Source organism: Miniopterus natalensis, chromosome 18, assembly GCF_054644295.1.
Source record: "Miniopterus natalensis isolate mMinNat1 chromosome 18, mMinNat1.hap1, whole genome shotgun sequence".
In the NCBI taxonomy this organism is placed as follows: Eukaryota; Metazoa; Chordata; class Mammalia; order Chiroptera; family Miniopteridae; genus Miniopterus; species Miniopterus natalensis.
The window spans coordinates 38423378-38448959 of record NC_142098.1 but is presented as its reverse complement, the minus strand read 5'-3'; the positions used below and the strand labels follow the sequence as shown (position 1 = coordinate 38448959).

Below are 25582 nucleotides of genomic sequence, written 5' to 3'. Positions count from 1 at the left end.
GGACCCAGGAGTCCTTGTCTTAGCTCTGAGGACCAAGAGGTCTTCCCATTTCTAGTGCTAAGTGAACCCAGAAAAACTACATCTCCTGTGAGATTGTGGGTCTACAGTGTCATTAAAAAATAATCCCCTAGCCTGGCGGGGTGCAGCTCAGTGGTTGAGTGTCGGCCTAGGATCCAGGAGATCGAGTTTCGATTCCCAGTCAGGGCACATGCTTGGTTTGCGGGCTCGATCCTCAGTTGGGGGCGTGCAGGAGGCAGCCGATCAATGACGATTCTCTCATCATTGACGTTTCTCTCTCTCTCTCTCCCTCCCTCCCTCTGAAATCAATAAAGATATATTAAATAAAAAAAAATCCCCTATCATTGAAGCACCTCTGAGAGATAGTTCCACAACACTAGCACGTGAGGTTGGGGGTTAGAGTGTGTGGGGATAAATTCTGTCCTGTCAAAGGGCAAGGATGGTCCAGAGTCCCTGGGGATACCTATGGGAACAGAAGACTGAGGCCCAGGGGGAGGCTGGGATTTCTCACATCCTTTCAGCAATGGGGGACAGGGGGCTTTGGGGGTCAATGGGAGGGGTGAAGCAGATCCCATGCCCTTCCTCAAACACTCACGCATGCTCACTCTGATCCTTCTTTCTGACTCTTTATTATTCCAAGTAAGAAAAGTAAAAATATAAATAAGATAAATAACCCAATAAATAAAGAGGAGACCCAATAATAAACAGCCCATGGCTTCAGGACGCGTAGCTGGGGCTTTGGCCCTGCGAAGGCCACACCATGCTCAGGGGGTCTGAGGAGGCCACGTCGGGAGGTTCAGGGGCCAGGCCTCCTGGAGGCTCCGGGTGTGCTGGGGGCAGGCCAGGCAGTGGCAGGAAGCGGGCAGGTCCCCCACGAGGCAGGCCCCAGGGTGGGGAGCTGCGGGGGGGCAGGCGGAGCGGGAGGCCCCGGGCCTCGGACTGGTAGATGTTGTAGCCGTCCTCGAGGAGCAGCTCCCGGAAGCTGCAGGCCTCGGGGCTGAAGTGGAGCTGAGGGGACAAGAACAGAGGCCAGAGTCACCGCCAAGCCTCCTGCCGCAGGACCCAGGGGTCTGGGCCCCCCACCCCAGCCTCAAGGACACTCGCTTGCTGTCCCCACTTCACAAAGAGGAGCATTCTATTCCTCCCAGGGGACAGTGGAGGCTTTCCAAGACCAAGCAGGGGAGTCTGGCCGCCACCTGAGGTCACCGTCCCTGTATAGGCCATGGCCTCCCTGAGAGATCCGTGCCCAGCATGAGCCAGACACGTGGAAGCTCGTGGGCTCCGCAAGGGTTAAAAGACACTAGACTTGGTCTTTCAGGCCACTGCGCCATTCACAGGCCTCTTGACTTGGGGCCAGTGGTGTCACTGCCCGAGCCTCAGTTTCCCCTTCTTGCAAACATTGATAACAACAGCCCCACCTTTACGGGGTTTGGTGAGTTTGGGCCACGCAGAGCACAGAACCAAGCCTTGTCCCAGGGCCACGGTGCCAGACTTGGTACCAGAGGACGGCGTGATAGGAGGAGGGGCAGGGTCCCAGGAGGGGCATCCCGTACACTCACCGATCCGTACAGTGACCCGTCTGGCCGCTGGCACAGGAACCGGGATGTCTTGACTCCCAAGACTTGGATTACGCCTGGCTTTAGGGCCTTCAGCTCCAAGAGACCTGAGGAAAGAAAGTGATCAGAGACACAGGCGGCCTTTTCACAGCCCCTCCTCCCTCAGACCCAGGAATATGGGCTCCCAGGCCCTCCTCCCTCAGACCCAGGCCCTGCCCCCACACTCACTTTCGGGACTCCGGTGGGCAGACCCAGCCACTGTGCCATCAGCCCTGATCTCCAGGTGAGCCTCTGTCCCCCGGGCATCTTCTGTGTAGAGGTACCTCTGCCGCACTTGGCCCCCAAATTGGAGGAGGGGGCTGGAGTCTGGGATGGGGTGTGCCTGGCAGGCTCCCAGCAGGACAGCCAGCACAGGGACCCACAGCCCTGGGTACTGGAACCAGGCCTTGTCCCAGCCCATCAATGGCTCACGTCGTCTGGCCAGGTCTGGAGTCTGCAGTCTGCTTCGCTGAAGGATATAGTTTCTGTTTAGATCCTGAGTCTGGATGAGTGGACTCATGGGTTGCTGCTCAGGTAGTCCAAACGCCTGGGTCTTTTTGCACGTGGATTCCCAGCTGATGGAACAACCAAGTCTCTTGGGATAGATGCAGAAGCTCTAGGATTTATATCCAAACAGACCCGCCCAATCACCTTCCCTACGCCTGACTCATGATATTTGACCCACTTGGCAAGAGCACGGATTCCACCGTGGCCAGGTCAGCCCGAACAGGTGATGCAACCAGTCAGGGGGGCCTTCCGGCTGGGGCAGAGACTCCGGGTCTGAGGGAGGAGGGGCTGGGGGCCTGGACTCCTGGGTCTGAGGAGGAGGGGCTGGGGGCCTGGACTCCTGGGTGTGAGGGAGGAGGGCCTGGGGGCCTGGAATCCCGGGTGTGAGGGAGGAGGGGCTGGGGCCTGGACTCCTGGGTGTGAGGGAGAAGGGGCTGGGGGCCTGGACTCCTGGGTCTGAGGAGGAGGGGCTGGGGGCCTGGACTCCTGGGTCTGAGGAGGAGGGGCTGGGGGTCTGGACTCCTGGGTGTGAGGGGGGAGGGGCTGGGGGCCTGGACTCCTGGGTGTGAGGGAGGAGGGCCTGGGGGCCTGGACTCCTGGGTGTGAGGGAGGAGGGGCTGGGGGCCTGGACTCCTGGGTGTGAGGAAGGAGGGGCTGGGGGCCTGGACTCCTGGGTGTGAGGGAGGAGGGGCTGGGGGCCTGCAAACTGCCTGCCTCCCTCAATGACTGGTGCAGATTGTGTCCCATAACTAGAGTTTCTGACTCCATCAGGGCATCTAGGCTTCTGGGGGTCAGACTGTGAGGTTCCTCAGTCTTCAGGAAATCAGCAAATGCCACAGGACCAAAGTGTCCTCCCCAGGGACACAGAAGTCCTGGACCAAAAGCCTCTCACCTGGTTGGGAGCCAACCTCCAACCTCAACCTCACCAACCACTGCCCAGAAGCTGGTCTACCAAGCATCCAGGCCTCTTCCAGAACAGCCCGGGGGTGGTGACTCTAACGCAGACTTTCAGGTGAGCCAGGCTCTGGAGAATGAAGTTAGACTCAAGAGCCCAAAAGGAGCAAGGGATAGGCCATTTCTTGGAATCTGAAGGTGAAAGGATTGGAGATGGGTTCCAAAGGAGGAGGTGCTGGAGGCCTGGACTTCCTCAGTCTGAGAACCCTCAGCACCGGCCCTGGGTCTGGAGGAATTATGCTCACCTGTCTGAGAGCCAGTGAAATTCTGAGTCCTTGGCTCAGACTGCTGGGCGGGGTGGGCGAGGTGAGAAGGTGACTCAGCGATGGCAAATCTTTTTGTTGAGGGGAAAGCAGAGGCTTCTTTTCTGGTGCTGGGCTCTGGGCTCTGCGATGGGCAAGAAAGAGGAAACTCTCCATTCTGGTATCCTTGGGGGGGGGGGGCTGCCTCCCAGATGTGCAGTCTAGAAAGCAGCAGTTAGGCGCCAGATCCTAGGATCTCCCCAAAGGAGAGGCTGAGGCCGCAACTCTTGAATTTGCGGGTGTATGGCAGGGATGGGGGGATCAGCGCCCCGGGTGGGGCGGGGACACCTTCAGGTCGTCCCCTGAGAGCTGGAGGAGGCTTTCCATCCGCTCCTGGAGCCGCCAAGCAGACAGTTCTCCATCCCCACCAAGAGGATGTGGTCTGGGGAGGAGAACCGCCCTCCCCCCTGGGACCTGGGCGCCGGGACCAAGAGGCCTGGCTGGGCGCATTCAGACACTCGGGAGAGATGGTTAGTTCAGACCCAAGGGGAAGGTGGAGAGGTGGAAAGACCCGATCGCCTGGGTCCAGCATTGCATCCGGGCGCCAGATCTCCACGTCCAGCAAAGGCTGCGGCTCCTGGGTGGCCAGGTAGGGGCCCTCTTGCTGGCCAGTGCCTGGAAGGAGGGGCTGGGATGGTGGGCGAGCTGCCTAGTCTGGGGCTCAGCAAAGAGGTGGGGCTCCACCTGGCTGCGGGCTGTTACCTGCCACACCCAGGAGACGTTGAGGCTGTGAACCAGCAGGCCACGCCCACTCTTCGCGCTCCCAGAACCACTGCGGCCAGTTTAGGGAACAGGCGTGGTGGGAACTGGCTGTGGGTCCTGGGAACCTGGAGTCTGCCGTTCCGGGGCGGCCAGATGTAGCCTGCTGTTGGGGACAGCGCACTCCCTCCACACCAAGCCGACAGGGTATCAGCCACCTACCAGGAGCTCAGGTTAGTGGGAAGTGCGGATACCCCAAACCCAGGGGTGGCACTCCCAAACTCTAACCCTCTATGACCCTAGGGCCCGAGGACGCTCCTCCACCCCCACTCCCCAGCTCCTGCCTCTCGGGGGAATGAAGATCTCTTATCAGCCCTGGGCCTCCAGCCCCTCAAATTCTATTTGGCCTGTCGCTTCCTGTCACCTCCCTGGTGGATTTTGTCCTTCACATAGTCACACCTGAGAAAGGAGCTGTGGAACACAGTCCAACTTCCGTGGGCCTTACAGGTGGGGACAGGGAGACTGCAAGACGTGGGGACAGGTGTTGGATCCTGGACCACTGCTATCTTGGAAACCACCGATTTTCACCATCTCCCATCCCCTTCCCCCAAATTCCAAACCTCCAGCTTCTCCTCCCTCAGATCCAGGAGTCCTGGGCCCTGATCCCCTTTTCCCTCAGACCCAGCGTCCAAACTCTTAGTCCCCTCATTCATTCCTTCAGGCCTCGCCTCCCTGACTCTCCCTCAGGCTCCGAGCTTCTGCTAACTCTCCTTTCCCCCTGCAGCCATGTGGACCCTCCGCAGGAGTCACCTGTGTCTGACTTTCCTGCTAGTGTGTGTTCTTTCAGGAGTCTCCTTCCTCCACTATCAAGGCCTCTTTCACAGCGGTCTGGACCTGTCTTTCCTGTTTGCACACCGACACCGGGTAACAGCGCCTGTGGCCATCTTCTGCCTGTCGGGCACTCCGAGGACCAACACCTCCTCTTCCTGTCCCAAGCCCCCTGCCTCCCTCTCAGGGGCCTGGACCATCTCCCCAGCGGGCCGGCTAGGTAACCAGATGGGGCAATACGCCACCCTGCTGGCGCTGGCGCAGCTCAACGGCCGCCAGGCCTTCATCCTGCCCGGCATGCACGCTGTCCTGGCCCCCCTGTTCCGCATCACCCTGCCGGTGCTGGCGCCCGACGTGGACAGCCACTCACCTTGGCGGAACCTGCAGCTGCATGACTGGATGTCGGAGGAGTACGCGCACCTGGAGGATCCTTTCCTGAAGCTCTCTGGCTTCCCTTGCTCCTGGACCTTCTTCCACCATCTCTGGGGACAGATCCGGAGCGAGTTCACCCTGCACGACCACCTTCGGGAAAAGGCCCAAGGTCTCCTGAGACAGCTCCGCCTGCGCAGCACCAGGGGCCTCCCGAGCACCTTCGTGGGTGTCCACGTGCGCCGTGGCGACTACCTGCAGATTATGCCCCGCCACTGGAAGGGTGTGGTGGGCGATCGCGCCTACCTCCGGCAGGCCATGAACTGGTTCCGGGCCCGGCACAAGGCCCCCATCTTTGTGGTCACCAGCAACGGCATGGAGTGGTGCCGTGAGAACATCGACACTTCCCAGGGGGATGTGGTGTTTGCTGGCGACGGGCAGGAGGCATCGCCGGGGAAGGACTTTGCTTTGCTCACGCAGTGCAACCACACCATCATGACCATTGGCACTTTCGGCTTCTGGGCCGCCTATCTTGCTGGTGGAGACACTGTCTACCTGGCCAACTTCACCTTGCCTAGCTCCAGCTTCCTTGACATCTTCAAGCCCGAGGCCGCCTTCCTGCCTGAGTGGGTGGGCATTAATGCAGACTTGTCTCCACTCCAGTAACTGCCGACGAGGCCTTTTGGAATAGCCTGATCCACCTAGGGCCAGCATTATGCGTCTCCAGAGGCCTAGAAGCTTCCGGAGAAGCTTGTGGTGGTCCTGCAGCAGGTGGGCACCCATTTCTAGAGTGATTCTAGCTGGCTAGACTTTCAGAGAAAGGGGAGCTTCCAGCAACTGTCTGAACATTCTAGAACCAGCAGGAAATATTTTCCTGATGACTGGCAATGTCTGGGAAGGCTAACGACAGTTCTGCAAGGTACAGTGGCCACTTGTAGCTCCCAGCCCATATCCAGAGTACTTCTGGATGGCTGCCCCCCAGGAATCAGGAACTACCCCCTCTAGTGTTGACTCTTTAGCTCTTTTCTAGAAGAGACGTTTTTCTTCTCCTGGGTCCTCAGGACTGTAGGGACTCATGGGTGTTTTAGAGCAAACACTCACCAACGCCCCTTCTGTATTTCTGGAGTGGTTCTAGATGGGGGGTTTGCTCTAGAGAGGGCCAGCTGAAGAACCCTGCAGGGCCCTTCCAGAGGGGTAGAGTTGTGGAATTACAGATACCTTTGGTGAAGGGTTGAATAAAGGTACAACTGGAAGCTCAACACCTCACCACTGCCAGAAAGATTGATGGAAGACAAACTATGTGTAGCTGGGACAATTTGTGAGAAGAGTGAAACTCTATTCAACCTCTCAGCCTATGATAAAAACCACAAAGACAATTTTTCCCCCAGCAGATAGGCTAAAACATGGGAGGTGGAGGAGAGGGATGGCTGCTGAAATGCCGTAGCTTCTGGCTGCAAGGCTTTCCAGGGAGACTTTTTTTTTTTTTTTTTTTTTTTAAGCTAAAAAACTGCCAAAGACAGGCACTGCCCATGATGACTCCGAATTTGGGTTGCCTCTCCCAATTAAGGACATTTCTTCCTCTGCAGCTGGGCTGCTGGGGGAGATGGGATGGATTTTCTGGAAGTCAGATGGAATAAATGTGCCCTTTGGGTTTGCAGAAAGCTGCTGGTATTGTGCCTCCTTGCCACCATTGTCCGTCTGTCCCTGAATTCACAGAACCACTAAATCTGGCTTTTAAGTGAGGGGTGGAAAGATCCGAGGGTATGCAGATCCTGGTTTGGCCAAGGAGGATGGGATTCTTTTTTTTCTATCCTCACCTGAGGAGTGAGGATATTTTTTTCCATAGATTTTAGAGAAAGTGAAGGGGGAGGGGGAGAGGGACATTGATGTGAGACACACACATTAATTGGTTACCTCTCGCACGTGCCTCGACCAGAGCTGGGGGTCGAGCCTGCAACTGAGGTAGTGCCCTTGGCCGGAATTGCCCCCCGGGGACCCTTTGGTCTGCAGGCCAGTGCTTTAACCACTGAGCCAAACCGACTAGGGCCCCTTGTGGCTTTTTGCAGGCGGTGAAGGTAGATCCTTTTATTACAGAATCGCCTATGAATCTAAGCCCGTTTCCTAGTCTTTTCAGGGAGTTTTGGGGGACTATTCCCTACTCAGCTGCCATAGGTGGGAGAGGGAAGTATGAATTAAAAGTCCACATCACCAACCCGTCTCTAGATTTTTTGGAGTCTCGTGTGTATGAGTGTGTCAGTGTGTGTGTGTGTGTGTGTGTGTGTGTAGGACAAGTGAGGAACTTCCAGGGACTCTCATGGCTCCTGCCTTGGGGTATTCTCCCAGCTCAGATCTGGCAGCCTCTTGTTGCTGGACCTGTGGCCTCTGAGCCCCAATTCCTTTCTTGCCTCCCAGTATTGGCCCCCACGCCTCACCTTCCTCTGGGACCTTGGCGATCAGCCCCGAGGCTGGGAGAGAAAGCGGCGGAGGAAGTGAGCGCAGAGTACAAGTCTTGAACTACATTTCCCACAATGCCATGGGGCTGGCTGCGGGAATCCGCTCGGGAGAGACCCGGGGCTTCTGGGAGCCTAGTCCTAGGCTCACGTCTCGCGTCCTTGTGTCTCTACGCCTGGGTCGTATCTCTGGCATCTAGTTGGAAGCTTAGGTCCTGGGGCTCAGACTGGGGAGGAAGCTGAAGGCCAGAATTCCTTTCCTTGTCTCTGGAAAGCCGGAGCAGAGAGGGTACTTCTTCGATAGAGGCCGGGCAAGTCCGCCTCTGTGACGTCAGGCGCGATAGGCGGGGACTCCCTTTGTTGCGGTCCAATCAGACTCAGAGTTGGGCTTCTGGGCGGGGCTAAGGAAGCCTCCAGGGAATATCTCTTGGGAATTCGGGGCTCCAAGTGGGAAGGTGGAAGACGGAGGCTGTGAGAGTTCCTTTAGATAGGGGCGAACCGTGACTCTGACCCAGTCAAACGCTCTCGATACCACGCAGCCAACCTCACCCTAGCCCCTAACAAAATCCTTAATTTTAGTAATGGTAAAATATTAGGAAGGACGTGGCCCGGCCCTCCTCTCTCAAAGCCCTCAGAACATGGACCGGGCTTTTTAGCGAACACTAGTGTTTGAGGGTGCAAGACTCTGGAGTCAAGATCGGGCAGCGGCTGTTTAGGGTGCATTGGATATCCTGGGTTTCCTAACGAGAACTGTGCGCCCTGCAAATTGGGGGTTCTTTACCTCGGGGAAGGGCAACTCTTCGTTTAGTGCTCACCTCCTGTGGGTGAGAGGACTCTCCCCGGAGGTCTGCGCGGACTGAGCGCTCTGGCCTCAATGGGGCCGCGGCTTCCCCTCCTGGTGGCGGCCCTGGCCAGCTGCCTGCTTCCTGCCCTGGGTTGTATCCTGTGTGATAAAAAGGTCTTGGAAGAGCTAAAATCCTTGGAGAAGGAATATCTGCCTACACACCTGAGGGCTGATCAGCACAGAAGACTGATGGCTAGGGTAAACTTCACCTTGAAGGATTTCACCAATCTGCCGATAAATGAGGATTCCTATTTGGGGGTCATCGGTGAGAGCAGGGCTAAGCCCTGACTCCTGGGTCCTGGGAAGGGAGGGGTCTGGGTCTAGGATTGCTGGGTGTGGGGGGGGGGGGTTGGGGGGGGTTGACTGAAGTGAAGGCAGAGTCTCCTGGGTTTGGGAATGGAACAGGCTTGGGTACAGATTTAGGGGTTCCCCAGGGCTAGCAAATAGTGTTCCCCTATCCCTTAGCCTGCAATTTTATGCAGTGAAACTACAACTCCCAGAAAGCAACTGGTGGATAAACCCTTAACCAGGTCTATCCTTGCCCAGTGGCCCCATGAGTATTGTAGTTTCTAAGACCAGGTGACCCAACGAGACAGTAACACTGGAATCTGGGGTTCTGTCTCTCCCCACAGATGAGCCCACACTGGAAAAGGCATCCTGGAGTTTGCTGAAGGAACTGAGACGCATCAAGGACAGTAACGTAACAGGTAAATGCATGGAGGGGGGAGGGGAAAGGGGAAAGGCTCCAGAATCTCTCAGTGAAATGATTGCCGGTGATGCCTGTCAGGTACTGGGCTCTGGAGCCAGACTGCATAGGTTCAATTCCTGGCTCTGCCGCTTCCTAGCTGTGTGGCTTTGCAGCTTTGCCTCTAAAATGGAGACCATAACAACGCCCTCCTCCCAGTTGTTGCTTAGCCAGTATGTTAAGTGGTCATTCAATTTCACTTTTCCTCCCCGAGAAGGCCAAACAGCAGAATGCCAGGCTCTGCAGACAGAGGCAAACTTCCTGCACCTCACACCTGGAAAGGGGGAGGGATCACTCTGCTTTATTCTGCTTCTTCCCAGGTGAGCTCTTTGTGAAGGAGCTGTTTTGGATGTTGAAACAGCAAAAAGATGTCTTTGCCAGATTCATGGCTCTGTTCTTAAAAGAGAGTGAGTGAATATGGGGAGTCCTGGACCCCAGCCCTCTCCTTCCACCGTCCAGGAGTCCTTGTCCTCAGGCCCTTGCTTCTCCAAGTCTGGCCCCTCAGCTCTCCCAACCCTCCTCCCTCACACTCAGGGGTGCAGGCACACAGGTCCTTCCTCCCTCAAAGCCAGGAACTCCAGCACCAGCCTCTTCCTTTGCCCCCTCTCTCATTCCCTTTAACTTAAAAAAATCTGATTCTCTTTTTTCTCTCTCTCTCTCTCTCTCTCTTCCGAGGCAGATTTTTGTCCCAACAAATGTGGTGAGTCTGGATTAAGGGAGGTGGCCCTCTTTCCCTCACCCCTACACGGGTCTCGGTGTTTCCTCCTCGCGTCTGAGAGGTTCCTGGGTCCCCAGGATTCCTTCTGCACCCGGCCCACCCTGGAGAGCGCCCGCGTAGACCCCGGCTTCCCAGGGAGCTGCGCTCTGGCCCCGCCCCGCCCCTGGCCTCGCCCCCTCCTTTTAGCCCCACCCCTTAGTGGGCGGCTACAGCCTTCACCCTCCTCCTTCAGGTACCATGGTACAGACCATGATCTGGTGCCCTAACTGCAAGAAGGAGCTTCACCCTTGTCCGAAGGGTTCGGAGTGCCCAAGTGAGAGAGCTGGGCGCCATAGGAGGGGTGGGCGCAAAAGGGGCGGAGCCAGAGGAGTGACTGAGTAAAGGGAGGCCCAAGACGACTGTCAGCTGAAGAGAAAAGGCGGGGCTGACCTAATGGAAGGGAGTTGGGGGACAGTCAAGAGCCATAAAAGACCATCCCACCGTAACCCCCTATCCCCAGGTCGCAAAGTCAATGTCCATGAAATGGAGGACATGATCCTGGACTGTGAGCTCAACTGGCATAAAGCCTCTGCAGCCCTGACCGATTACAGCTTTTATAGGGTGGGACCCTCCGACTCCTGTACCTTGAAATCCAAATCCATCAGGCCTGTGCGAACCCTGTATCCACAGGCCTGTACCACAGTCCCCATGACCCATGACCTACTAGGTTTGGCTGCCACTGACCCCCGGGGACCCTATACTCTCACCAGTACACAGGACTCCCATCTCCCCCACTGAGACCCTGTGATCATCCTACCCCTGTACTCCCCCAACCCCTGAGTTCCCCAGGCCTCTGTGACCCCTTGAGCTTGGGTCTAGGTTTGGGGCAACAAGACTCAGACCTTGGAGTACAAGGGGAAAGGACCCACCCTAGTCAAGACCATGGTGGAGCCAAAGGATGAAGGCGTCTATCTCTGCAAGCTGGGAACCACGATTGGCGTCACAGCCACGGCCATCCGTTTTCACGTCAAAGGTCAGTGCTGGGGAGTTGAGAGAAGTATGGGATTCAGGGTCCTGGGGTTGGGGGCAGTCTGCTGCAGGGGTGTGGCCTATGGAGGAATAACTTCCTGCTGGGGTGTGGTTTTAGGCCAGGAGGGTGTCACTTCCTGCCCTCTCCGTGGCCTCTGGTCATGTAGGCAGGGTTCCCTTTAGGGTGGGTTCCGGCGACAAGCAATTGGAAGCACGCAATTATCTATCTCCTGAATGGCCTGGGTCCTGGGGCTGGTTGGGGCCGGGAGGGCTTGCCTTGGCTGTGGCTGGGCCTTCCTGCCTTCCGAGGGCCATTCCTTCCTCCTCCTTGGTCAGTGTTGCCCAAAAGAACCGTGGAGGAGAAGTCATCAGACATGGATGATGACGTAGGCCTGGATGACACAACGTGGTATCCCATCCAGCCGACCAGCCAGCCAATGACATCTGCTCCCACTGTGGAGAATATGCTGAAAAGCCTCCTGGTCGGGCTGCTGATCTGGGGCTTTGTGGTGCTGATGGCCAGCATCGTCATCGTGTGAGCTGCACGCCGAGGAAGGCTGGGCTTGGGGTGAGGGGCGGCACTTCCACTGCTGAGGGGGTCTGGGAGCTCTGGAGCCTCAAGAGCTGGACTTCCATTGGGGAAGTGGCTTAGGAAACAGGTTGGGGCTCACCTAGGAGGGCGAAGCTTGGATAATTGCTAGAATGAGATCCGATATAGGGAGGCTGGGATCTGATCTGGTTCAGCTATTTGTACCCCACTGTCCCGCAGGATATTTTGCTATTGGTCTGAGAAGAATCCTGGATACTTCATTGATTCCTTAAAGTCCTGGTACCACACTGCCAAGGAAGCTGCCAAGAGAATTGCCATGGGAGCTGCCAAGGGAGCTGCCAAGGGAGCTGCCAAGGAAGCTGCTGAGGGGGCTGCCAAGGAAGCTGCCCAGGAAGCTGCTGAGGGGGCTGCCAAGGAAGCTGCCAAGGAACCTACCAAAGCATCTGCCAAGGAAGCTGATCATAGACCCCAGGTTCCAGAGGAAAAGACCAAAAAACCTAGGCACCAATAAACATTTATCTGGTTGTCTAAGTATCTGACTCACTCCATACTGATCTCAACTTTTGGTTCCCCCAAGAGGAGAGGTCTGGGGATGGTCTCCTGCCTGAGGGAGGAGGGGCTGGAAACCAGGCCTCCTGGGTCATGGCAGGGACCAACTGACTGCAGTGTAATTCCAGAATTAAGGAGTGGGGCAGAGCCAGCCCTACCCAGATCTCCTCCCCCAGGCCCGGTCCCCTCACAGGACGCCCCCTCCCCGCTCTTCCGGCCGGGTTTCCTCTTGCCTTTTCCTGTCCCCCACCCAGTGCTGGGAGCTGGGGCAGAGGAAAGGCTGAACAAGAGCAGTGGGATCAGGAACCAACCCAGGCCAACGGAGCCAGGGCCCCCCCGGGTGCTGCTGGGACCCGAAGCAGGGTAAGAGCTGGGGACCCAGGAGTCCAGATCCCTCCTCTCTCAGATCCAGGAGTCAGTCCTCAGCCACTTCCCGTCCCAACGCCCAGGAGTCCAGGCTCCCATCCCTTTCCTCTACCCACACTCGGGAGTCTGAACCCCAGCCCCCTCCTTGCTCTGACTCGAGCCCAGGCCACCCTCCAGCCCATCCTCACCACTCAGAGCCTCAGGAGTTGGGGCCTTGCCTACCCTCCCTTAGGGCCATGCTATCTGGTGAACGGAAGGAGGGCGGCAGCCCCCGCTTTGGGAAGCTCCATCTCCCCGTGGGCCTGTGGATCAATTCTCCCAGGAAGCAGCTGGCCAAGCTGGGGCGGCGCTGGCCCAGTGCCGCCTCTGTCAAGTGAGTGCCCTTCTTGAAACTCCTGCCCCTGCCCATCTGCCTTCTCTCTGTCCTTGTTTATGACCCAGTCCCTGCACCGGGCAATGCCAGGGACCTCTGATGGGCAAGTGAGCTGGCAGTCGGGAGGACGCAGTGGGCCGCAGTGGTGCAGGCCTGGGATGGGGGCTGGGCCGGGCCTGGGCTCAGGGGTGGGGACCCAGAGGAGCGGGGGTTTGATTTACCTTTCCCCCTCGCCTGCTCCCCTCTTGGGACTCCCTTCTGTGGGACTTGCCCTTATTTATTTATTTTCTCTCTTTCCCACCTCTCGTCTCCATACGCCCTACGCTTCTCCTCTTCCTGTGGGTCCCTGTCCCCTCTCAACGGGCCTCTGTCACTCTGTCCCTGCACCCCCCTCCGGGCCTGTGCCCACATCCCTTCTTCTCTCACTCCCCGGTCCTTCCTGCGTCTCTCCCCCGTCTCTGCCCCTCGGCGGGCTCGCAGGTCCTCCTCTTCAGACACGGGGAGCCGCAGCAGCGAGCCCCTGCCCCCGCCGCCGCCGCACGTGGAGCTGCGGCGAGTGGGCGCGGTGAAGGCGGCTGGGGGAGCCTCGGGGAGTCGCGCCAAGCGCATTTCCCAGCTCTTTCGGAGCTCGGGGACCGGGGCCGCGGGATCTGGCGGCACGGGAGGTCCCGGGACCCCGGGGAGCGCGCAGCGCTGGGCCAGCGAGAAGAAGCTTCCTGATCTGGCGGCGGGCGTGGCCCCCGAGCCCCCTCTGGCCACTCGAGCCACTGCGCCCCCGGGGGTCCTCAAGATCTTCGGCGCCGGGCTGGCGTCAGGCGCTAACTACAAGAGCGTGCTGGCCACGGCGCGCTCCACGGCGCGCGAGCTGGTGGCCGAGGCCCTGGAGCGCTACGGGCTGGCCGGCAGCCCGGGCGGCGGCCCCGGCGAGAGCAGCTGCGTGGACGCTTTCGCGCTGTGCGACGCGCTGGGCCGGCCGGCGGCCGGCGGCCTGGGCAGCGGCGAGTGGCGGGCGGAGCACCTGCGCGTGCTGGGCGACGCCGAGCGCCCGCTGCTGGTGCAGGAGCTGTGGCGGGCGCGGCCGGGCTGGGCGCGGCGTTTCGAGCTCCGCGGCCGCGAGGAAGCTCAGCGCCTGGAGCAGGAGGCTTTCGGGGCTTCGGATGGCGAAGGTGAGCCAGCCCGCGGGACTTTCGGGGCGAGGCCCGCGGAAAGGGGCTGGGGCGGCCCTGGGGGCGGGGCCGGGGCAGGGATGGGCAGGGGTTTGGGTGTGCGGGCCAGGGCGAGGCGGGGCGTGCGGGGCTGGGGTGAGAGGTCGAGCTGGAGGCGAGGCTCCTGGAAGGGGACTGGGCGGGACCTATAGCGCGGGGTCCAGCGGAGGTAGGAGCTGGGCCCGCACCGGAGTCAGCCAGAGGGGCTAGGCCAGAGCCCTTGGGGTCAGTGCAGCGCCCATGGGCGGGGCCTATGATGCTGGGGCGGGGCCTGCAGAATAGAGTTGCCTGGAGCTAGCGGTGTCGGGTGGGACGGAGGAGTGGCATTGTGGGTCCCTATGGCAGCAGTCCTCTCGGAGCAGTAGATTGAAATGGTTCCTGAGGGCAGGCCGACTTCTGTGCATGGAGACTAGAAGGGGGAGGGACCCGGAGCGGACAGAAACGGGCTGCCAGCTCGAAGCCCAAGAATGGGCGGAGCCTCAGGAGGGCGGGCCTTGGAGCTGGTGGCCTTAAGCTGAGTTGCCTTCCAAGTCTGCATGCTGGGGCTTGAGGGTGCAGACCAGGGAAGGTTATGCCTACCTGTTGGTCTGATCTGTGAGAAGGCTGGGCCTGGGACAGGAGGCAGTGCCTTTGGTGAAGCAGCAAGTGGGGGGGCAGGGCCTGACAGGGGTGGGGCCAGGCTCACAGGATTCGGGGCTGCTCAAGGAACCCTCTCTTCTGTTTCTGAGTCCCCTTTTGGGAGATAGAGTGGCGTGGCAGTTAAACTCATAGGGCTTGAACTCAAGCTGAGACTCGTCTGTCCTTAGCCAGTTAAACTCAGCAAAGTGCTAGGTGAAGGTTCAATGAGACCGTGTATATAAAGAGTTTCAGTACAGTGAATGGCACATTAATTGCTTAATAAGGAATGGCAATTATAACCATCATTGTCTTTTTTTTTTCTTTCTTCAAAAAGCATTCATTGGGCACCTCCTCTGGGCCATACGTTATTTAGGACCCTGGGGAAATACAATGGGGACATTGACAGGTGAAGTTCCCTCCCTCCTAGATTTTACAGCCTAGCCAGAAACACATCAGTTCACTCGTTCACCTCATTTCCACTAGGCACCTACTGTATGCCAGGGCTGTGCTGGGCCCAGACAAAGCCCAAAGTGTCCAGGGGTGCTGTTCTCTGCTTCAACTTGGAATGCCAGGGAAGGGTGTTCTGGTTCCCTAGAGGCGGGGTCTTTGTTCACTGCAATGTCCCTAGTGCCTAGAACAGAGCCCAGAACATAATAGGTGCTCAGAATATATTACTTGAAAGAATGAATGAATTTCTGAGGTGAAAACTACAAGATGGGTAGGAGTCAGGCAGAAAATGTGTCCCAGGCACAGGGAACAGCATATGCAAAAATCTGAGTGTGGGAAGCAGCCTCATCTCTCTGTAGCCAATTCTTTGTCTCTTGATAACCCCCAGGTTTCTGAGTCTGTCGCCCTGTGTCTTCCCAGTTTCAGCTGTACTGCTCTTCATCTCTCTCTGCAGGCACAGGCCCCGCCTTGTGGCGGCCACAGAAGAACCGCTCCCGGGCAGCATCCGGTGGGGCAGCGCTGGCCAGCCCTGGCCCCGGGTCCGGGTCAGGGACCCCAGCTGGGTCAGCTGGCAAGGAGCGCTCAGAAAACCTGTCTCTGCGACGAAGTGTGTCAGAGCTCAGCCTGCAGGGTCGGCGAAGGCGGCAGCAGGAGCGCAGGCAGCAGGCACTTAGCATGGCGCCTGGGGCAGCTGATGCTCAAATAGGACCCACAGACCCCAGCGACTTTGATCAGTTGACTCAGTGCCTAATCCAGGCCCCCAGCAACCGGCCCTACTTCCTGCTGCTCCAGGGCTACCAGGATGCCCAGGTAAGCACAGTGGCTCCTACTGAGAGCTCTATGCCACACCCTTCTGTTAAAGGGCCACAGAACTACAACCCCAGGATTCCTTGGGACAGGTAAGGAATAGTTCATCTCATTCAAAGTTGTGGGAAAGCACTGTTGTGGGAAGAGCCTGTTGTAGAAAGGAGATCTCCTTAAAAGTATCTATTTCTTGAGGGGCAGGGGGAGTAATGGAAAAGTCTGTCTGCTGGGCAAGTCTGTATTTTTGGGGGAGGAGTGGACTAATCATTTTGTATACAATCCTCACCTGAGGACATGCATACTTAGAGAGAGGAAAGGGGTGGAGAGAGAGGGAGGGAAACATCTATTGGTTATCTGCCCTACCCCCTGACTGGACTGGGACTTGAATCCACAACTGGGCACAACTGCCCTGACTAGGAATCAAACTGGCAACCTTTCGGTGCACAGGGCGATGCTCAACCAACTGAGCCACTCTGGCTGGGCTGGACTAATCCTTTTTTAAAAGGTGGTTTATGGCCTGGCCGGGCGTGGCTCAGTGGTTGAGCATCGACCTAGGATCCAGGAGATCGACGTTCGATTCCCAGTCAGGGCACATGCCCAGGTTGCGGGCTCGATCCCCAATTGGGGGCGTGCAGGAGGCAGCTGATCAATGACTCTCATTGATGTTTCTATCTCTCTCTCTCCCTTCCTCTCTATGAAATCAATAAAGATACATTTAAAAAAATAAAAAATAAAAGGTGGTTTATGTTGGAATGATTTCACCATTGCTGATGGAGGCAGGTGGTACTGATCCTTCTATTTTATATATTTGGGTGGCAATAGACCTTGTTTGAGTGTTAGGGAGCAGAGGGAGAAAGGACTAGCAGTTGGGGGTCAGTGGGAAGTTATTTCATTCATAGAACTCTAATGTATTAGTGGAAATACTCATATTTCTGTGTGATGATTAGGCGAATCATCCTTATGGTGTTGTCTGCTTTTGGGTAACAGTGGTACAGCCAAGCTCAACAGGTACTGCTGGGATCAATGGGAAAGCCTGCTGTAGAAGGCAGTGGAGCTAAATGAACAGTTCCATTTTTACTGTCAGAGAGAGATCCAGTGGGTTGGTGGCTTGGCTCTGTATATGGGTGAGAATTAAAGACTATTCAGAGAAGAGCTTGCACAGAAGTCATTCCTTTGTTGAGGCAACAGGATGGGGCAAATTCATTGCAGGAAGGGGTCTGCATATATTACAACAGCCCATTCCTCCAGACAAGGTTGGAGAAAGGAAGGCCCACTTTGGGAATGTGGTCAAATTGGAAGGATCTATTTGGGCAGTATAGGCCAGTCTGTTATGGGAAGAGGGGGAAACATCCACTCTTTTGGGCGAAGTTCATGAGAAATTACTTTGTAAGGAAGAGTCTTTATTGGAAGAGTCCGTTCCTTGGGCAAAAGAGTAAGAAGTGAGGCTATTATAGAATTTATTTGCACTCTTTTTTTCGTGGGTGGCGATAACCTGAGAGTTCACTCTATGTGCTGTGGAAACATCCCTTCTTGGTTTAAGGAACAGGAGAGCCCATTTTAGAAAGGGGGTTCATATATTTTGAATCATTCCATTCCTTTAGACAGGGATGGAAAACAGGAGAGTCTACCTTCAGAAGGAGGTCAGACGGGAAAGGCCCATTTTTCTAGAGGCAGATGAGCGAACCCATTGGTAGGAAAGGGTCTTTCTGGAAAAATCCATCCGTGGGGTAAAGGTAATGGGAGAGTTCAGTATCGGAAGAGGGTTTATGAATATCAGAATTCTCTCCGACGTGAGTGCAGAACAGAAGGATCTATTTTAAGAAGGGGGCCAGACTGGGCTCTTCCATTTTCATAGGATGTAGAAGGGAGTCATTTTTAGGAAGGGGTCTTCTGCAATGCACCTCTTCATTTGGTGGATGAAATGGGACACTCCATCTTAAGAGGGTCTCCTTGAAACATCTATTAATAAGGTGAGGTTACTAGAAGTGCCACTATATGGAGATGTCCTTGGAGACATCCTTTTTTGGGGATGGGCATATTGAGAACATCCATTGATGGAAGGGAGAGTATCTTTGGAAACATCTATCATGGAAAAGGAGGTAATAGGTGAGGCTGCTGTAGGATGATGTTTCCTTGGAAGCAAGTCCATCAGAGGGTGGGGAAAAAATGAGAGTCCACTGTAGAAAAGGGGTCTCCTTGGAAGTGTATACGTTCATGGGGTGGAGATTATGGAAGAAACCTTTGTTCGAAAGGGGAGTCTCTTTAAAGGTATCTGTTCCTTGCTTTGGGAATATTGAAACTATTTTTGGAAGGGGAAATGTCTTTGGAAACCTCCATCATCATCATGGGGGTGGAATGACGGGTAAGTGGAGCCAGGGGTGGGAAACAGCGGGGATGTTCCTTGAAGAAAGGTTCCTTTGGAAAGGTCCATTCTTTGAGGGGGAGGATAATGGGTTGGATGTAATGGGAGAGTCCACTGTAGGAAGGGATTGCCTTGAAAGTCCCTTCAGAGGAGGTGAGATGATGGGAGAATCTATTGGAGAAAGCCCTGGGAAGCATCCACTTTTTGAGGGAGGGAAATGGGAGAGCCCGCGGCAAGGGGGTTTCCTCGTCAGTCTCAGGTCTCAGGCTTGGTGTTATGGGGCAGTCCACCATGGGAAGGGCCTTTGAAGAGCCCACTCCTGGGAGGTGGGGGTCATGGGCGAGTCCTTAGGGATCCCAGGAGACCTCCGTGGAAGTGTTCGCGCGAGGGAGGTGGCTGGCGGGAGAGCGATCGCCACGGTCGCCCGGTCTGGAGAGATCTCTCCGGCAGCGTCCACCCAAGGCGGCGCGGCGGCCTCAGCGCGCCTTCGCTCTCCCCGCAGGACTTCGTGGTCTACGTGATGACTCGGGAGCAGCACGTGTTCGGCCGCGGCGGGAACGCCTCGGCACGCGGCGGGTCCCCCGCCCCCTACGTGGACACCTTCCTCAACGCCCCCGACATCCTGCCCCGACACTGCACAGTGCGCGCGGGCCCCGAGCCGCCGGCCACGGTCCGCCCATCCCGGGGAGCCCCGGTCACGCACAACGGGTGCCTCCTGCTGCGGGAGGCCGAGCTGCACCCCGGCGACCTGCTGGGGCTGGGCGAGCACTTCCTGTTCATGTACAAGGACCCCCGCGCCGGGGGCTCGGGGCCCGCGCGGCCGCCCTGGCTGCCCGCGCGCCCCGGGGCGGCGCCGCCGGGCCCGGGCTGGGCCTTCTCCTGCCGCCTGTGCGGCCGCGGCCTGCAGGAGCGCGGGGAGGCGCTGGCCGCCTACCTGGACGGCCGCGAGCCGGTGCTGCGCTTCCGGCCGCGCGAGGAGGAGGCGCTGCTGGGCGAGATCGTGCGCAGCGCGGCCGCGGGCGCCGGGGCGCTGCCGCCGCTCGGGCCCGCCACGCTGCTGGCGCTGTGCGTGCAGCACTCGGCGCGCGAGCTGGAGCTGGGCCACCTGCCGCGCCTGCTGGGCCGCCTCGCGCGCCTCATCAAAGAGTCCGTCTGGGTGAGCGCCCCACCGCTGTCCTGCCCCCCCCCCCCCCCCCGGCGCCCCGGGTCCTTTCGGCAGCCTCCCCTCGCCCCCTTCCACCCCAGCTGAGCCCCTCGCGCGGTGCCTCAGGGCGCTGGGAGCTGCGGATTGTCCGCGGCGCGGGGTCTAACGGAAGAAACCATTCTGGGAGGCGGAGGCGTGGGGAGGGAGGAAGAGATCCCATTGTATGAAAAGTTGGAAGCGACCATTGTGAGAAGTGAGGCCCGGAGCCCACTGGGTCAGAAGCTTGCAGGCGTAGGGGGTGAGGCCATTCCTGGAGGTGAGGGACACCTAACCCAGAAGTGCCGGGGAGAAGCCATAGGGGGAAGGGGGTTCCATGCTCATAAACTCGGGTCTATTAGAAGATTTAGGACATTTCTTGGGGGTAAGAAGAAGCTGTTTGAGAAGTGGACCTGGGGGAGATGGACCACTCATAATCATAGAGGTGTGTGTTTTAAAAGATAAGAAGAGAGAGCATTCTGAAGCTTGAGATCGAGCGTTAGAGTCTTTTGAAAAGTGGGGAGAGTGTCTAAAGGGTGCTTTTAGCAAAACCCAGGTATTAACCCATGGGCTTGTCTCCCTGACCCCCCTCACTCTGATTCTGATCTTACTGTTCCACAGGAAAAGATTAAGGAAATTGGAGATCGTCAGCCAGAGAAGTAAGAGAAATTCTGGGAGAAGCATCCAGAGGGATGCAGGGGTTGGGGTTTGCAGTCAGTTCTGTTCACTCCATGCTTGTCATACTGCCAGTTCCTGCTCTTCCTCGGGACTCAACTTTTCCAGCTGTGAAATGGGGGTTAGACTCAATCCGCAATTAGACCCAGATTTCAGGGTTTGGGTGTTATGGTGGAGTAGGGCAAGGATCACAGGTCCCATCCTCCTTCCCCAGCCACCCTGAGGGGGTCCCTGAGGAGCCCTTGACCCCCGAGGCTGTGTCCGTGGAGCTGCGGCCACTCATGCTGTGGATGGCCAACACCACAGAACTGCTGAGCTTTGTGCAGGAGAAGGTGCTGGAGATGGAGAAGGAGGCTGACCAGGAGGGTAAGCTCAGGCCCAGAGCCAGGCTGTCCAAGCGCCCTGCCATTTCCTGAACCTGGGGACCTGGGCTCCTGTCTGCCAGCCTCTGGTTCTCCCTCTCACCCCCAGGCCTATCCTCAGACCCACAGCTCTGCAATGACTTGGAATTATGTGACGAGGCCATGGCCCTCCTGGATGAAGTCATCATGTGTACCTTCCAGCAGTCTGTCTACTACCTCACCAAGGTTGGCCTTGACCTTTGCTTCCTGATTGGCAGGACAATTTCCCATCTGAGCTACATCACGTTGCCCTGATGTCACTTCCTATTTGACCTCACAAGATTTCCTGCTTCTCTGACATCACCTCCCATTTCGCTATTCTGACACCACTTCCTGTCTGAGCCTACATCGCCTCCTGCCTTCCTCTCTTTGCAACCATCCCCTCTTGACAGTCTGGCCTCTCTACCTGGTTATATCACCATTATCATTTTTTCAAGCTTCGTTTTCCTAAGTTCATTCTTTAGTCACTGATAAGTCGATAGATAGATGGATGGATAGATAGATAGACAGATAGATAGATAGAGAGATATACAGGTATATAGATATGATAGATCAAATAGTGTTGGCTACTGTCATTTAAACTAAAAGTCCTCTTTAATCAGTCCTCACTTCCTGTGTTTGCTGACCTGACTTTCTATAACTCAGAATTCACTCCCTTTTGAGTCACAGACCTTTTCCCCCCTGGAGTACCCATCCCACAGGACCTGTTTGCTTCCCCAGTTCCTCACCACCACCCTTGACCTTAATATTCGCTTCTTGGAATCCGCAAGGTTTCTGGCTTATGGTGGGCCTGGTTCCCTATCTGTAAAATGAAAGGGGATCTTTTGGGACAGATAATCTGTGTTCCTTGAGGAGCCTTGATTTGGGAACCCCTTTCCTTCAAGGCTTCACTTCCTGTACATCCTTGCCAAGTGTGGTTTTCTTTTTTTTTCTGGCTCTGACCTCATTTCCTGTCCTTGGCGTGATCTCACTTTCCACTGGCTAACAGCCACCCCACTCCCACTTCCTGACTCTCCATTCTTTTTCTTTCCTTCGGGAATTCTGGATAAATAATTCTTTCACTGAAGGGGGCCTCTTTGTTCACATCCTCTGTCCTCCTTGAGCTGTCTCAGTTGAGGAGCTCTAAGTCCCTTAAGGCTCCAGAGGGGGGTCTTAAAATACCCAAGAAACTTCTGCAAAGCCTTTCTTAAGACTTGAGGTGTCCAAGGCCTGATGAATGCTACAAACCCAACTGGAAAGTAGGAATTTACTCCTGGAGATGTTTAGGGTGTTGAAGGCAGAATGGACTACAATTCCCAGAAGCCTTTGGTGGAGCTCCCCAGTATCTTCATGCTGTTCTGCCCTCACACTTGTAGGGAGTTGTGTCTGACCACTTGTTTACATCTCCCTACCTCAGACTCTGTATTCAACGCTGCCCGCTCTCCTGGACAGTAACCCTTTCACGGCTGGAGCAGAGCTTCCGGGACCTGGCGCAGAGCTGGAGGCCATGCCTCAGGGTTTGAGACCCACCCTGGGTGTGTTCCAGGCAGCTCTGGAACTGACCAGCCAGTGCGAGCTGCACCCGGACCTTGTGTCTCAGACTTTCGGCTACTTGTTCTTTTTCTCCAATGCATCCCTTCTCAACTCACTGATGGAACGAGGTGAGGGTCAGACTGGGAAGGGCAAGGAGGCAGAGACAGGAGCCTCTGAGATCCATGTCAAGTCAGACACATCACAGGCTAAGGCCTAACCTTTTTAATTTTTTAATTTTTGTTTAAAATGTTACAGCTGTCCCTTTTTCTCCCCAATTACCCATTCCACCCCATCCCACCCCGCTCCCCAGAGGGCTAACCTTTAGGAGCTCTGGAAAGCAAGCTCCAGATCCCAAGCTGAAGGATAGGAAGGGCCTGGGAGGCAGAAGGGCAGGGTCCAAGTACCCATTGCTGCTCACACCCTTTCTCCACAGGTCAAGGCCGACCTTTCTATCAATGGTCTCGAGCTGTCCAAATCCGGACCAACCTGGACCTTGTGTTGGACTGGCTGCAGGGGGCTGGGCTGGGGGACATTGCCACTGAGTTCTTCCGGAAACTCTCCATGGCTGTGAACTTGCTCTGTGTGCCTCGCACCTCCTTGCTCAAGGTGATTCTTGACCCTGACCTCTGGCTCCTCAGACATGCTCTGTATTCAGCTTACCTTTGGATCTTCCCTTGGACTCCATGTTGTCCCCAGTCCCGGCTCAGACACCATGGATGATGCATTGGCAGCTAGAAGGAAGTATCCAACAGATGTCCAAACTGAGCTGCACCTGAATCCCAGTGGGACTTATTAGTAACAGTTTCCAGGGCCCCCTTCCTCAGACACACTGATTCAGGAAGTCTGGTATGATACCAAGGAATGTGATAGTTAAAACATTCATTGCACATAAAACTATGTGCCAGACACTGTTTTGCACTTCTAGTTGAATGCTAACTAAGCCCCATGAAGTAGGTTATTAATTGACAATGGTTTTTCAGACAAGGAAACTGAGAATCAATTAGGCTAGGTCACTTGTTTTCATTTATTCTGTCAAATGTGTACAGAGCATTAAATAAGCACCAGGCAGTGTTCTAAGTACTTTATAATCTTGCCATATTGAATCCTCATAACAATCCTAGTAGATACTTCCTAATCTCCCCCAATTTACAGATAAAGAAAGTGAGGCACTGGAGTTTTTGGAACCCAGGCAATCTGGATCCAGAGTTTTAACCACACTGATGATTCTGATGCGAGCTAGGTTAGGTGTAGAACTTTTCAAACCAATAAAAAAGTAGCCACAATGGAATAATGAATCCCCAGGTACACATCACCAGCTCCAATACTACGAACGAATGGCTAATTTCGTCTCTTCTCCATCCTTGCCTACTACTATCTTCATATACTCTGCAGCAAATTACTTAAAAAAAAAAAAAAAAGCAGAGAGCACACCCTTCCCTACCATCACTTCGGTGACAAACAGTCTTCACAGTGCCCAAAAGACATTGCACAGACACTAATATCTCCCACTACATCCAGCCCCTCTATGGAGGGCTTTCCATTTAGGATTTCTCAGCTGCCCCATAATGACCAAAGGCTTCTCACTTCATCTTCCCACCAGGCTTCATGGAACAGCCTCCGAACTGACCACCCCACTCTGACCCCTGCTCAGCTCCACCATCTGCTCAGCCACTACCAGCTGGGTCCTGGCCGCGGGCCCCCACCTGCTTGGGACCCTCTCCCTGCAGAACGAGATGCCGTGGACACAGGCGAGGAGAAATGGGGAGAGGCACTGGGGCTATCAGCTTTCATTTGTCCTCAGGACCTAGGAATCCATAGCCCCAGCCCCTTCCTTCTTCTTGCTCAGGATTTTGATCCCCCAGCCTTCTCCTTCCCCGGCAGCTAAGTGCTGGACCTCAATCAATCCCCTTCTCCCCAGGAGTTCAAGTCCCCAGCTCCCTCTTTTTTTCCCTAGGGGTTCAGACCCCCAGCTTCTTACCCCCAAGCTACCCGCCCCGTCATCTGGGAGTCCCGGCTCCAGGCCCTCCACTCGAAGGAATCCGTACAACTAAGTTCCTAGCCCTTCCTCCCTCGTGGACCGGAGAACCCACATCACCCGTTTCCCGGGCTACGGTGGCCTTTCATGGTCTGAGCTGCAACTCCCATGACGCTTGGAGCTGCTGGGGGTTTTCAGTTTTTCCTTCGGGCCTCACGCAGCCTCGGCTCTCTCTAACACTGCTGCCTGACGCCCATTTTCGGAATTTAACTCGGTGTTTCGGTCTCCTAGGGGACATCTTCGAGAGCTTCTCCTCCCATCCTCCCCTCATCCTGCCCTTGGGCAGCTCGCGCCTGCGCCTCACCGGGCCGGTGACGGACGACGCCCTGCACCGTGAACTGCGCAGACTCCGCCGCCTTCTCTGGGATCTTGAGCAGCAGGAACTGCCGGCCAATCACCGCCACGGACCTCCAGTGACCACGCCTCCTTGAAAACCAATAGAAACGAGCGCGCGAGCCTTGAAACTTCATGGGCTACTCCTCACTGGAGCCCTCCGGAGCGCAGAACTTTCTGGGAGTTGTAGTTCTCGTCCCGCTTGGAATGCTGGGAGTTTGAGTTTTGGGGTCGTAGAGGATGGGACGGTGGGGAGATGGGTTTGGGTTTTGAGTGCCAGAAGCAATAAAGGTATCTGTGGTATTGGCAACGTCTCACTTGTTAAGACGGGGAAAGTTAGTGATGATTTTCTGCGGAATATAGCACCAGGGCCTTCGCCTGCAGCGTTGGGCTCCGGCCCATTCCCAGGAGGTATTTATAACCACGGCCTCAGCTTGCCCCCTTGCACGTAATCCAACCCAGGAGCACTGGGGCCTCTCACCAATCTCAGGACCGAGCTCCACGCTTGCTCTGCCAAATATCAGGCCCTCGGGCCTGCCAGTGGGAACCAGCCATCTTCTCGGGGGTTTTTTGTTTTGTTTTGTTTCTTTCATCCTCTCGTTTTGATCTCCCAAGTCCATACTCCAGGCTCCCCCCCCCCCCGACCCAGGAGTCTGGGTTCCCAGCCCACTTCTGGACCTTTCTGCCGGTCGGGCACAGTGCCGAGTCCCAACACCTCTGGTCCCTGTTCCCAGTATCCAAGTCTGGGCGCCCAGCCCCCCCTCCCACCCAGCTCAGGCCCAGGAGCCCAGGCCCCGCCCACTTTCCTTCACACCCGGGGGCGCAGGGCCCCCTACGCCCCTAACCCTTCAGGCGCAGTAGTCGGGCTCCAGTTCGAACTTTTTACTCCCCCGAATCCGACTCCCGCTGCTGCGTCAGGGAAAAAGTAAGCGACAGGTGGCACCTGCGTGTGGGGTCGGGACGCGACCACCTGCCTCTGCTGCTCACCCGGCGCCACTCTCCCGCACCTGCTTCTGTCAGTCCCCCGCCGCTGCCCCGCCCGACCCCGCAGCCCCAGGACTCCGAGGAGGAGCGAGCCAGGGAACCCCGAGGTCCGCCCCGCCCGTCCCTCAGCCCGCGCTCCCGCCCCTTCTCA

General features: G+C 56.5%; 4 protein-coding genes across 5 annotated transcripts; 3 read left to right on the top strand and 1 right to left on the bottom strand.

Annotated features, from left to right (window-relative positions):
• Positions 1-735: 735 nt before the first annotated feature.
• On the bottom strand, positions 736-3170 carry FGF21 (fibroblast growth factor 21). Of its 2 annotated transcripts, XM_087827292.1 has the most exons (4): positions 3013-3170; positions 1803-2188; positions 1578-1681; positions 736-1026 (listed from the first exon to the last, which is right to left on the bottom strand). In XM_087827292.1, exons 2-4 carry the CDS (start codon positions 2131-2133, stop codon positions 736-738), a joined length of 726 nt encoding a protein of 241 aa, XP_087683418.1. In that variant the 5' UTR covers positions 2134-2188; positions 3013-3170. The 2 variants fall into 2 exon arrangements, with proteins under 2 accessions (XP_087683418.1, XP_016061481.1); XM_016205995.2 differs by lacking the exon at positions 3013-3170 and having other exon boundaries at positions 1803-2393.
• A 1691-nt stretch (positions 3171-4861) lies between these two features.
• FUT1 (fucosyltransferase 1 (H blood group)) lies at positions 4862-5991 on the top strand. The gene has a single exon (XM_016205996.2). The coding sequence runs from the start codon at positions 4862-4864 to the stop codon at positions 5936-5938; it is 1077 nt and encodes a 358-aa protein (XP_016061482.1). The 3' UTR covers positions 5939-5991.
• Positions 5992-8444: 2453 nt separating this feature from the next.
• IZUMO1 (izumo sperm-oocyte fusion 1) lies at positions 8445-12098 on the top strand. Its single transcript, XM_087827291.1, has 10 exons — positions 8445-8831; positions 9199-9273; positions 9632-9718; positions 9991-10011; positions 10262-10342; positions 10529-10629; positions 10888-11041; positions 11374-11572; positions 11807-11898; positions 12055-12098. Exons 1-10 carry the CDS (start codon positions 8597-8599, stop codon positions 12096-12098), a joined length of 1089 nt encoding a protein of 362 aa, XP_087683417.1. The 5' UTR covers positions 8445-8596.
• Positions 12099-12417: 319 nt separating this feature from the next.
• On the top strand, positions 12418-24740 carry RASIP1 (Ras interacting protein 1). The gene is made up of 12 exons (XM_087827290.1): positions 12418-12499; positions 12735-12875; positions 13356-14041; positions 15600-15955; positions 18814-19467; positions 20113-20150; positions 20381-20532; positions 20638-20753; positions 21964-22207; positions 22513-22685; positions 23680-23827; positions 24346-24740. The coding sequence occupies exons 2-12, from the start codon at positions 12739-12741 to the stop codon at positions 24543-24545; spliced, it is 2904 nt and encodes a 967-aa protein (XP_087683416.1). The 5' UTR covers positions 12418-12499; positions 12735-12738; the 3' UTR covers positions 24546-24740.
• The last annotated feature ends 842 nt before the right edge of the window (positions 24741-25582 follow it).